Here is a 13,290-nt window from a genome sequence, read left to right as displayed (position 1 = left end):
AAATTTCGTTCCCCCGTATCCCACGGTGACAAGACATGGCTCACAACAGACAAACAAGTAAACAAGTATAACAAAAGCGTGCTGAATAAATAACACAACAATAAATGAATAAATAAGAGGAGCAAAAAAAAAAAAAAAAGGAGCAAGTGCGCGTACAGTAGACATTCCCGGAAATAGCGCAACAGTGCCGCACGCTACGCAGAAGGGGGTAGCGAGTTCAGGGCCCTAACAGCCTGGAGAAAGAAGCTGTTGGCGAGTCTGGTAGTGCGGGAGCGCAGGCTCCTGTACCTCTTCCCAGAGGGCGGAAGGTCAAACAAAGAGTGAGCCGGGTGACTCACATCTCGGGCAATCGAGGTTGCCTTGCAGGCGAGATGGGAGGTGTAAATGTCCTTCAGGGAGGGGAGCGAAGCACCAATAATCTTACCAGCCATATTCACTATGCGCTGCAGGGCCTTCAAGTTCTGTTCAGTGCAATTACCACCCCAGACAGCGATGCAACTGGTGAGGACGCTCTCAATGGTGTGAATGTAGACAGGACTGCCTGAGGAGCACATGCACGCGTGAGCTTCCGCAGGAAGTACAGGCGGCGCTGAGCTTTCTTTGCCAGTGACGAGGTGTTTGCGGACCAGGAGAGGTCCTCACTGATGTGCACTCCTAGGAACTTGGTGCAGCTCACCCTCTCCACCACAGCACCGTCGATGATCAGCGGCAGGTGTGTTGTGTGACCCTTCCGGAAGTCAACAATGATTTCCTTGGTCTTATTGACGTTCAGCAGGAGGTTGTTGTCCCTGCACCACGTGGTCAGAAGGTCAACTTCCGACCTGTACCGAGTCTCGTCGCCCTTCGTGATGAGACCCACCAGAGTCGTGTCGTCAGCAAACTTCACTATGCGGTTGTCGCTGTAGGTCGCAGTGCAGTCATGCGTCAGCAGGGTGAAGAGCAATGGACTGAGCACGCAGCCCTGGGGGGCCCCGTGCTCAATGTGATGCTGGCGGAGATTTTGTCGCCAACACGCACCACCTGAGGCCTCTGACAGAGGAAGTCCAGTAGCCAGTTGCAGAGGGAGGTGCTGAGGCCCAGCTCGTCGAATTTGCAGATGAGTCGCTGCGGCACAATGGTGTTGAAGGCAGAGCTGAAGTCCACAAACAGCAACCTCACATATGAGTCCTTTCTCTCCAGGTGGGTGAGGGCCGAGTGGAGGGCAGAGCAGATGGCATCCTCAGAGGACCGCTTGGCACGGTACGCAAACTGGAAAGGGTCAATGGTGGGGGGGAGAACGGACTTGATGTGCTCCATGACAAGCCGCTCAAAGCACTTTATGATGATGGGCGTCAGTGCCACGGGGCGGTAGTCATTGAAGCAGGACGGTGCAGGTTTCTTCGGCACAGGAACGATGGTGGCAGCCTTGAAACACGAGGGAACGATGGCCTGCTGCAGGGAAACGTTAAAGATGTCCGTGAAGACACCCGACAGCTCCCCAGCGCAGTCCTTCAGCGCTCGACCCGGGATGTTGTCAGGGCCCGCCGCCTTACGGGTGTCAATAGCGGCAAGCGCCCTCCTCACACCGTCGGCAGAGAGGCGCAGGGGCTGCTCGTGTGTGGAGGGAGTGGTCTTCAGCGGGCAAGTGCTGTTCTGGGCGTCGAAGCGAGCAAAGAAGCGGTTCAGATCGTTCAGCAGACGGACGTCGCCCTCACAGCTCCTCGGCGCGGGCTTGTAGTCCGTGATGGTCTGAATGCCCCGCCAAAGGCTACGTGCGTCCTTGCTGTCCTTGAAGTGGGTGGAGACCTTGCACGAGAACGCCTTCTTCGCTTCTTTGATGCCTCGGGACAGGTCGGCCCTCGCTGTCCTCAAGCCAGCCTCATCCCCCCGCTCTGAAAGCCTTGTCCCTGGCCCTCAACAGCCTGAGGACAGCCCCCGTCAGCCACGGCTTCCAGTTCGCGCGAGTGACGACGGATTTCGAGCAAGTCACATCATCGATGCACTTCGTGATGTAAGAGGTAACAGAGTCAGTATACTCCTCTATGTCCGTCCAATCGTTGTAGGTGGCTGCCTGCTTAAACAAGTCCCAGTCAGTGGTGTCGAAGCAGTCACGAAGTGCATCGGAGGCACCCTCAGGCCACACCCGAACCCGCCTCCGAACCGGCCTGGATGCCTTTACCAATTGTCTGTATGCGGGCAAAAGCAAAACGGTGAGATGGTCAGAAAGCCCCAGATGGGGGAGGGGGGTGGCTTTGAAAGCTCCCTTTAGCGCCGAGTAGACTAGGTCCAGGAAGCTGTCTCCACGTGTCGGAAAAGTAACATGCTGGTGAAGCCTCGGGAAAACAGACTTCAGGTTGGCATGATTGAAGTCTCCAGCGAAGATGGTGAAACCGTCAGGGTGCGCTGTTTGCTGTTCACTGACAGCCTGGTACAGTTCACCAAGCGCCGCGATCCTGTCGCCTTCGATGTTGGAAGGCGGGATGTATACCGCGACTAGCAGAATCGCGGTAAATTCCCTCGGCAGATAAAAAGGACGGCATTTAATGATCACAAACTCCACAAGCGGCGAGCAGTGCTTACATACCACCACAGAGTCCCGGCACCATTCTTCTCGGATGTAGACGCATGTTCCACCTCCTCGCGACTTTCCCCCTCGTATAATGGCACGGTCCGCCCGATAGCACGCTAGCCGCTCCAGATGCACGGCAGAGTCCGGAATGTTGTCACTCAACCAGGTCTCGGTGAACATGAGCACACAGCAGTTCCGCACCGTCCGGTTCGTAGACCTCAGCAGGTGAACGTAATCCATTTTGTTGTCCAGCGATCGAACATTCGCCAGAAGAATGGAGGGCACCGCCGGGCGCGCTGGGTTGGCCGCCAGCCTGGCCCGGATGCCTCCGCGCTTGCCCCTCTTCTGCCTCCTCGCACACCGTTTCCGACGGCTCCCAACCGGGGGAGGAATAGCGGGTGAGGTCGGCGACGTTTCAGGACGTAGCAGTCCGAGCGCCTTTAATGTCGACGCTTCAAAGTCCAGAACGCCGCAAAACCCACTTCTGCCGATGTCGAGCAGAACCTGCCTGCTGTACTTGTAGCACGATAAAGCACGACGAGACGAACACATAAGACTGTCGGACGAACACTCATTAGACGAACAAATCACCGTACTGACGGGACAGAGAGTGGCCGCTGCGTGTGCACGCGCCGCCATCTTGAAAGATTATAAAGTTTCAACTAATGAATACCGTATTATGAATTTCAGGCCATATCACTAAGCCCTCAGCTTCTGTTTGAAATAGTGACGTTTTAGTAAATGTAAATCTATTTTAATAGTTATGATCACATTCACTGTCGGATAGTAGATGTACATTGTGGATAGTGCGCACTGATGCTTGATTTCAAGAAAACCGTAACTTGAATCTAAATCGCAATATTTGTCTGTACCTCGCCATGATCTAAATCACTCTTCAAATTTTACTTTCACATCTCAAACATCCCCTGATCTTAAACTCCCAGGAGGGCAAGGAAAAACTCCCCAAAAAAATACTGGGGAAAAATGAGAAACCTTGAGAAGAGACCTCAGATGGGAGGATCCTTCTTTCAGGATGACCAGGCTGCAATGGATGCAGAGAGGGCACATAGAACACATGCAGGAAGGTGCCCTCAATTGTCCTGGCAGTGTCTTCGAGGGTGGTAATCCACTGCAGTTCCCTCATCCTGATTTGTCGATGATCGGCTGAGCAGGCTTTTTTGGAGCTGAAGAGACACTTCATGACGTCCCCCATCCTGCGGATGCCGGATCCTGAGGGACAACTCTATGTAGTTAAGATGGCCCTGGAGGAGTGGAGGCACTGGTTAGAGAGCACGGCCACGCCATTCATAGTCTGGACAGATCACCGCAATCTGGATTACTTACGTACGGCCAAAAGGTTGAACATGCGCCAGGCCTGGTAGTCCCTGTTTTTTCGGGCGCTTCAACTTCTCCTTGTTTGGGTTCCAACACTGCCAAGGCTGATGTCCTGTCAGGCATTTCCAGGAGTGGAGGAGGAGGGACGGCCGACGCCCACCATCCTTCCTGACTCCGTCGTGGTTGCCGCCATCTCTTGGGAAATTGAGGATCAAGTACGAGCTGTGGCTCAAGACCAGCCCGGACCCAGTGCTTGCCCGGAGGGTCGCCTCTTCGTGCCCGACGACCTCTGCGTGCCTGGCGACCTCTGCGTGCCTGGCGACCTCTGCGTGCCTGTCCTGCACCACTCCTGTCTCGCCTCGGGGCCCCTAGCACGGGGTTTGTGATGGCGCAGCGCTTCTGGTAGCCCACTCTGAGGGAGGACATCCATGATTATGGTGAGGCTTGCCCCATCTCCAACCGTTGCAAGGCGTCTAACCGACCATTGGCCAGGCTAATCCAACCGCTGCCTGTGCCTCATCGTCCTTGGTCCCACCTCTCGGTCAATTTCATGACCGGCTTGCTCCTTCCAAGTGGAACATGGTCATCCTCACTGTGTTAGATCGATTCAGTAAAATAGTCCGCTTCATTCCGCTTCTCAAATTGCCCACGGCAAAGCAGACAGCCCAAATTGTGCTACGGGAGGTGTTCCGTTATCACGGCCTCCCGCAGAATATTGTGTCGGATCAGGGTCCGCAATTTGCCTCGACCTTCTGAGCAGAGTTCTGCTACCTCCTAGGAGCCACAGCCAGCCTCACTTCCGGATTCCACCCCCAGTCCAATGGACAGGCGGGGCCCTAATCAGTGTTTCCCAACCAGTGTGCCGTGAGAGATATTCGGCTGTGCCGTGGGAAAATGTTTAATAATAGTTACGGAGCACATTGTAAAAAGGATTGCCAAATCACTGGTCAGTTAGCGCAAGGCGTGGTCATCCACTTACTAATCGCGCATGCATGGCGAATCGGAGCTTTCATGTTGTGTCGGTCTTATTCTGCATCGGCACATATTTACTTTGCTGCTGTGTGCATTTGATAACAGTGACACTATGATGACCGTGGTGCGTTTGCATACTGATGGAAATCCCAGCGTGTAGTTCAACCGGAGAACCTGGATTGTTCATTTTCACCAACATAAAATACTCAGTCAAGTTGTGACACCATGACTGTGATCACCACTCAGTTGCCATGCCAGAACGCAGTGTCTGTAAACATGACTTTGTTCTTATCGTTGCAATATTTATAGGGCTAGTCTAAAACAGTTAAAGACAAGTTGATTATTTTGGATTTGATCAGAATCACTTTCAATAGTTTATTCCTTACACTGTCTAAAATCTTTTTAAAAAATCATCCATCCATCCATCTTCTTCCGCTTATCCGGGGTCGGGTCGCGGGGGCAGCAGCTTTAGGAGGGACTCCCAGACTTCCCTCACCCCAGCCACTTCATCCACCTCATCTCGGGGGATCCCAAGGCGTTCCCAGGCCAGCTGAGAGACATAGTCTCTCCAGCGCGTCCTGGGTCGTCCCCGGGGTCTCCTACCGGTGGGACATGCCCGGAACACCTCCCCAGGGAGGCGTCCAGGAGGCATCCTGATAAGATGCCCGAGCCACCTCATCTGGCTCCTCTCAACGTGGAGGAGTAGCGACTCTACTCCGAGTCTCTCCCGGATGACCGAGCTTCTCACCCTATCTCTAAGGGAGAGCCCGGACATCCTGCGGAGAAAACTCATTTCGGCCGCTTGTATCCGGGATCTCGTTCTTTCGGTCACGACCCATAGCTCGTGACCATAGGTGAGGGTAGGAGCGTAAATCGACCGGTAAATTGAGAGCTTTGCCTTTTGGCTCAGCTCTCTCTTCACCACAACGGACCGGTACAGGGTCCGCATTACTGCCGACGCTGCACCGGTCCACCTGTCGATCTCGCGCTCCATCCTCCCCTCACTCGTGAACAAGACTCCAAGATACTTGAACTCCTTCACTTGGGGCAGGATCTCATCCCCGATCCGGAGAGGGCATTCCACCCTTTTCCGATCGAGGACCATGGACTCGGATTTGGAGGTGCTGACCCTCATCCCGACCGCTTCACACTCGGCTGCGAACCGTTCCAGCGAGGAGTTTTTTAACTACCTCAGTGACTTCGACCCCAGAGATTGGAGAATCCGCCTCAGAGTCTCCAGGCCCTGCTTCCTCAATGGAAGGCGTGTAGGTGGAATTGAGGAGGCCTTCGAAGTATTCTCCCCACCGACTCACGACGTCCTGAGTCGAGGTCAGCAGCACGCCATCCCCACTGTAAACAGTGTTGACGTTCCACTGCTTCCCCCTCTTGCGACGCCGGATGGTGGACCAGAATTTCCTCAAAGCCGTCCGAAAGTCATTCTCCATGGCCTCACCAAACTCCTCCCACGCCCGGGTTTTTGCCTCAGCTACCGCCGAAGCCGCATTCCGCTTGGCCATCCGGTACTTGTCAGCTGCCTCCGGAGTCCCGCAGGCCAAAGAGGCCCGATAGGACTCCTTCTTCAGCTTGACGGCATCCCTTACCGCTGGTGTCCAGCAGCGGGTTCGGGGATTGCCGCCACGACAGGCACCGACGACCTTACGGCCACAGCTCCGGTCAGCTGCCTCAACAATGGAGGTGCGGAACATGGTCCACTCAGACTCAATGTCCCCCGCCTCCCCCGGGACGTGGGAAAAGCTCTGCCGGAGGTGGGAGTTGAAGCTCTTCCTGACAGGAGATTCTGCCAGACGTTCCCAGCAGACCCTCACAGAGCGTTTTGGTCTGCCAGGTCGGACCGGCATCTTCCCCCACCATCGGAGCCAACCCACCACCAGGTGGTGATCAGTTGACAGCTCCGCCCCTCTCTTCACCCAAGTGTCCAAAACATGCGGCCGCAAATCCGATGACACGACAACAAAGTCGATCATCGAACTGCGGCCTAGGGTGTCCTGGTGCAAAGTGCACACATGGGCACCCTTATGCTTGAACATGGTGTTCATTATTGAAAATCCGTGTCGAGCACAGAAGTCCAACAATAGAACACCGCTCAGGTTCAGATCGGGGGGGGGGGGGCGTTCCTCCCAATCACGCCCTTCCAGGTCTCACTGTCATTGCCCACGTGAGCATTGAAGTCACCCAGTAGAACGATGGAGTCCCCAGAAGGAGCGCTCTCCAGCACTTCCTCCAGGGACCCCAAGAAGGGTGGGTACTCTGAGCTGCCGTTTGGTGCATAGACACAAACAACAGCCAGGACCCGTCCCCCCACCCGAAGGCGGAGGGAGGCTACCCTCTCGTTCACCGGGGTGAACCCCAATGTGCAGGCGCCCAGCCGGGGGGCGATAAGTATACCCACACCTGCTCGACGCCTCTTACCGTGGGCAACTCCAGAGTGGAAGAGAGTCCAGCCCCTCTCGAGAGGGCTTGTACCAGAACCCAAACTGTGTGTGGAGGCAAGTTCAATTATGTCTAGTTGGAACTTTTCTGCCTCGCACACCAGCTTGGGCTCCTTTCCAGCCAGAGAGGTGACAATCCATGTCCCAAGAGACAGCTTCTGCAGCCGGGTATTGGACCACCAAGGTCTCCGCCTTTGGCCGTCGCCCAGCTCACTTTGCACCCGACCCCTTTGGCCCCTCCCACAGGTGGTGAGCCCATGGGAAGGGGAACCCACGTTTCCTTTTCGGCTGTGCCCGGCCGGGCCCCATGGGCGAAAGCCCGGCCACCACACACTCGCCTTTGATCCCCACCTCCAGGCCTGGCTCCAGAGGGGGGCCCCGGTGACCCGCATCTTGGCGAGGGAAAACAAAATCCATTTGTAGTACTCGTCATAAGGGGTTCTTGTAAGCCATATTTGTCTGGTCCCTCACCTTGGACCCTTTTGCCATAGGTGACCCTACCAGGGGCATGAAACCCCAGACAACTTGGCTCCTAGCATCATTAGGACACGTAAACCCCTCCACCAAGATAAAGTGACGACTCACGGAGGGGTTAATTCATTATTTTGTGTTAAAATAAAGATATTTGAGAACATTGGAATGTTTTATCAGCGCATTTCTTGCGGAAATCCTGATGCGGCCCAGCCTCACCCAGACTCTGCCTCCAGTGGCCCCCAGGTAAATTGAGTTTGAGACCCCCGATGTAGAAGAAGACGAAGCGGTTGAGCATATCTTGGAGGACATCAATCACCAGGAACTGAAAGAAGGCGGGAGCATTAGTGAGCCCGAACGGAACCACCAAATATTTATAATGGCCGCTGCGGGTGTTGAACGCTGTCTTCCACTCATTCCCCTCCCAGGTGCGAACGAGGTGGTAAGCGTTCGCCAGTATTAATTTTGTGAAAATGATCGCTCCCTCAATTCTTTATCGTGATATCATTTTGGCCGCGATAGTCTATGCAGGGTCGCAGCATGCCGTTCTTCTTGCCCACAAAGAAGAAGCCGGCCCTGGCTGGCAAGAAAGAGGGCTGAATTATTCCGGGTGCAAGAGAATCCCTTCCATCTCTCCCCTCTTGGGCAGTTAGTACAGACAGCCCTTGGGTGGAACGGCGCCTGGCAACAGATCAATAGCGCAGCCGAAGGGACGATGAGACGGCAGGGAAATTGCCTTGGCCTTCCTGAACACCCCCCTGAGGTTGTGGTAACAAGATGGCACCTGGGAAAGGTCAGGCGGCGGATGGGCGGGATGGTAAGCGGTAGCGACTACAGCCCGCTTCAGGCAGGTCTGATGGCAACTGGGACTCCATCCCAGTACCCGGCCTCCCAGTCAATGTGGGGATTGTGCCTACATAGCCATGGGTGACCAAGGATTAGAGGCTGCCCCAGTGCATGGAGTAGGTGGAACTGATTCCTCTCTTGGTGGTAGCCGGACGGTAACATAGTCAATGGGGAAGTGATGTGCGTGACTGTGCCCAAAAGTCGCCCGTCTAGAGCCCGTGCAGGGATGGGATCAAGTCGGGGCAGTGGGCTTACCTGTAGCTGCCAAGTGAGATTTATGTCCATGATGTTGGCCTCCGCTCCGGAGTCCACCAGGGCAGACAAATCGTGAGTTTCTTGGTTCAGCATAACGCGGAGTGGCAGCAAGGTCTTACGGCCAGAGGGAGCAGGGACCGTGGGGATCCGTGTGAGCCCTTACATTTTTGACAGACACTTCGCCACTAGGTGTCCCTTGCCTTTTTGACAGGGAAGGCACTCCCTCCAGCATGCAAATACTTCAAACATGCATGAGACAAGCGGTGCACCGTGATATTTTATATTCAGTTTGAAATGGCAGTTTACACACGCAAGACAGCCTGGGGTGGTTTTTTTTTCAGTCGACCGGTTGGCGACAATTACAGTGACCCCTCATTTATTGCTAAAAAGTGGTTCCAAGACCCCCAATAGGTGAAAATCCACGATGTGGAGTCAACATTTTTGCAATATCCGCACAAGACTTTCACCCGAGACCAAGTCATGACAGTTGGATTTAATGTTGGTCAAATTGAAGAATGCGCATGAAAATCTTTTAACAAGAATTAACGGGTAAACATTTGTACGCCCCAATCCAGAAATGTATCATGAAAATAAAGCAACTTTACTCATCATTACCTTTTACTTCTCTACTATTGCAGGTTGCTTGGTGACGCACTGGTTATCACATCCGGCTCACAGTGCAAAGGTTGTGGGTTTGATTCGGGCCTCGGCCTTCCTGTGTGGTTTTCATGTTCTCCCCGTGCCTGCGTGGGTTTTCTCCAGGAACTCTGGTTTCTTCCCAAATTCCAAAATCATGCATGGTTGGCTGATAATCAGTACAGGGTGTTCCCACTTACTGCCCATCAGCTGTGATAGGCACCAGCACGCCCAGGGCTCTCTTGAGGACAAGAGGTTCATAGACATTGGACATTGGTTAATAGTGATAGGTAAATGAGTCAAGGCACTGCCTCAAAGCTTGTCTCGCAGCAACCGCTCACATGATGTGTTGGTCCCTCCCCCTACTGCTTTGCTCTGCGTGTCAATTGCTTCAGTGTATCAAAGCCTTTCATTGGCTCAGCGAATGTTCTACTCTGCAATTGGTTCAGAGTAGACGTTCAGCATACTTTGTAGTTTGACAAGCGCTAAACTGCTACAGTATAAAAGGTGCACCAATATTTCTTTAAAAAATGTGTGTGACGAGTATTGTATGACGTTAGTGGTGATTTTGGTGACTTGACATTTGTTTAATTTTCGATGACAAATAGAGTTTAGGGTTCCCAAATGACGGATTGTGTGCTCATTTGCAATGGCTAAATTTGTCCATTAGAGGTCAGTGTTTTCTAAGGCCTCAGACACTTCGAATCATTTGAGACAAAATTGCGAATAAGGTGTCAATACTTCAGGAGGCTCCATTTGCCCATTACTAACTATTGTTATTTTTACTGAACTTTTTTGTCTTCATGGAAAGTGATTTGGTGACCACAGTCAGTTGTCAGGTGGTGGGTGCTTTTTACCACCCATTATTGACCTGCCGACATGGCCTCACTTTGTGTAAACCAGCGGGAATCTTAGTGTGAGATTGATTCGTAGGTCATTTCTCATCCTCATGACCTCACTCTGTTCTCAGTCCCATCCACCACAGTATCACTTCCTCTCCCCAGCAAAAGGGCTAATTTAGACTACAATGTTCTTCCTCCAATAGTGACAAAGGGGCACTCGACCCAACCAGGAGGGAAAAGATGAGCTAAAGCCTAAGCCTATTGAGGGTAACTTAAAAATTTGAACTCTGGGCAAGTTATTGAAGATTGTTTTACTACAGCACCTGTTCTATCCAATATCATAATTTTATCCAAAATTTGGGCACACATTCATTTTATATAAGAGGTACATTGGAAACTTGAATTAATGGAACTTTGGATTCAACTGACAAAATCAACAGAAATAGCAGTGTCTGGCAGGAACTCAAAATGCCCGTGCGTGGAAATCAAAATCCATCAGTTCCAGAACAACCCACTGTTGTTTGTTGACACAATCAACAGACAGAGCGTGATACTGTAGTTCTCGTTTCTGTTAGTTAACTGAAATTTAAATCAGACTTGTGTCTATACTGTATTCATTTGAGGGATACAATCAACAGACAGAGCGTGATACTGTAGTTCTCGTTTCTGTTAGTGAAATGAAAAAAAAATACATTGAACTTATACAGCACTTTTTTGGACGCTTCATAATTGTACTCAAAGGACTCAGACGCCAATTCACACAGGTGGTGGTAAGCTACACGTGTAGCTTCAGCTGGCCTGAGGCAGGCTGGCAGAGGTGTGGCTGCCAGTGAGCGCCTAGGCCCCCTCTGACCACCACCAAACATTTGTACCCAATGTGAGTGGCACTGGAGGCAAGGTTTGTGGTGTGTTGCCCAAGAAGACAACGACACGTGACTCAGACAGAGCTGAGTTCGAACCGCCGACCCTCCAATTACTGAACGACCTGCTCTACTGCCTGAGCCATGGCTGGTCACTTTTCAAAATACAATTAAAAAAAATCTGCCCAGCTATAAACAAACCAGAAGTACTGTATTATTTTTTTCTTTCTTTTCTTTGCCTGCCGCCCAGTCCAAAGTGGCCCGTGGCCCGGTGTTTGAGGATAACTGAATTATATTATGTTTAGAATTTAGCTCAGATTTTTTCCCGTGTTTTTCCCCATTACTTCCTCTTTCTGGTTCACATCTTATCTTTGTCATCTTGCGTTTGGCTTACTCCTGGTCTCCAATCAGCAATCCATCCACTTGCATCTTGTCCAGCTGTACTGCATTGTTTTGCTGACTCAGTGTGTTTAGTTCCCTTGTTTTGATTCTGTCATACTCTGATCATTGTCATCCTTTGTCTTGTATGGAGTCTGGTTTTATTGAGACTTAAAATTATGTTTTTGACCCTCCATCTCCAGCACCCTTGTTTTTACCACAGTCAAACCATAGCAAAAATAGCAACATTTGTGATCCCTTTGTTCTAACACGCTTGTTATATGGCTGCTGGCTATGGGCCCCAATGGATGCATATCTATTGAAATACCTGTACATTTAACACCGCATGGGCTTTGAACCTGTTAGCTACCGAAGTAAAGGTTACACTCCACAGGGCCACTTACTGCACCCACTGTTCTAGTCTAACTATTGCTTTAACACATCAATCCATGACAACCCCTTTTCACACTGGCCATCAAAACAGGTCTTTTCTTTTTCTTTTTTTGATTGAAAAGGAAAAATGGCTAAATGGTAGGTTTACTCTTGTGTCTCTGATAGGAAGACTGTGTGAACGCAGCCACGGTCTATTGTTACCTTTTGAAATGCTCAAACTCTCTGTTCTTATTTCTGTGGTAGATTTAATTTGAACTACCGTATTGGCCCGAATATAAGGTGACTGATTATAAGATGACCCCCTCTTTTTCAAGACTCAAGTTTGAAAAAAGACTTTTTGAACACCAAATTTAATTTTTATACAGAAAATTATTACATCTGAAACAAATGATTATAACAATATATTCGAGAGAAAAAGCATGTTATTTTGCCTCATTCAAATCATGCAAAAACTATCTATCACATTTTAATATCTGAATAGTAAAATATGCAAACTAAAGTGCAATCACATTTATAAATGAATGGCTTCTGGTTTTTGAAATGTAAATAAACAAATGTACTGTTTAAAACAACAAAATTGCAATAACTGCATTAAACATCAAAGTGAAGTCTAACTGTAACTGTAGTCTTGAAACAAATCTGAATATGAAAAAACATTGCAATAAAATAATGCAAACTGCTTATTGCTATTGTTGGGGAGCCTGAGGACTGTATAGGGGATTGGCTTGGATGGTTATGCTCTTTTCGTCCCCGGGTGTCGGTCAGAACACAAGAGGGAAGATGTGGTTCAGTTTTGATTGCTTTACTGAATTATTGGCAAAATAGTAACAGGCACTGTGTCACACGAAAGCTAAGACAAGGAAATATAAGCGTACGTAGCTCGGCTTCAGTGCGAGTACGATGGGAGACGAGGAAAGACCGGTGTGTTTACTGTGCCTTACAATGTTGGCAGCGGACAGTATGAAGTCAAATAAATTAAGGCAGCACTTATAAAGTCATTGCACCCCAATCACGCTGATAAGATGCTTGAGGTTTTTCAGCGAAAACGGGCTGAATATTGCCAACAATCATCTCACTTTGTGAATGCTTCTTCAGTCAATCAGCAAGCACTGTAAGCATCATATAAAGCAGCGTACCAAATTTCTCAGTGCAAGAAAAAAACACACCATTGCAGAAGACCTAAGACTACCTGCAACCGTGGATATGGTCTCCGTCATGCTGCCGCATTTTGAGCACAAATTGTTTTATTCATTTTTGTTTTGTAGGTTAAAATATTTTATATATTGTGCTCCTGAGTTAATGTT

The 13,290-nt window shown here is 50.6% G+C and overlaps 1 protein-coding gene across 3 annotated transcripts; it reads right to left on the bottom strand.

Moving 5' to 3' along the window:
- Positions 1-1,165: 1,165 nt before the first annotated feature.
- Positions 1,166-9,824, bottom strand: LOC148394659 (uncharacterized). 3 transcript variants are annotated; one of them, XM_088383884.1, is made up of 4 exons: positions 9,493-9,824; positions 4,207-4,295; positions 3,893-4,170; positions 1,166-3,810 (listed from the first exon to the last, which is right to left on the bottom strand). In XM_088383884.1, the coding sequence occupies exon 4, from the start codon at positions 3,185-3,187 to the stop codon at positions 1,859-1,861; it is 1,329 nt and encodes a 442-aa protein (XP_088240010.1). In that variant the 5' UTR covers positions 3,188-3,810; positions 3,893-4,170; positions 4,207-4,295; positions 9,493-9,824; the 3' UTR covers positions 1,166-1,858. The 3 variants fall into 3 exon arrangements, with proteins under 3 accessions (XP_088240010.1, XP_088240011.1, XP_088240008.1); XM_088383885.1 differs by having other exon boundaries at positions 3,897-4,295; XM_088383882.1 differs by lacking the exon at positions 9,493-9,824 and having other exon boundaries at positions 3,893-6,324.
- Positions 9,825-13,290: the final 3,466 nt, after the last annotated feature.

The sequence above is a fragment of the Syngnathus floridae genome, chromosome 8 (genome assembly GCF_059516105.1).
Source record: "Syngnathus floridae isolate MCC-2025c chromosome 8, RoL_Sflo_1.0, whole genome shotgun sequence".
NCBI lineage: Eukaryota > Metazoa > Chordata > Actinopteri > Syngnathiformes > Syngnathidae > Syngnathus > Syngnathus floridae.
Note: the sequence above shows the minus strand (reverse complement) of the source record. Positions and strands in the feature narration are given on the sequence as shown.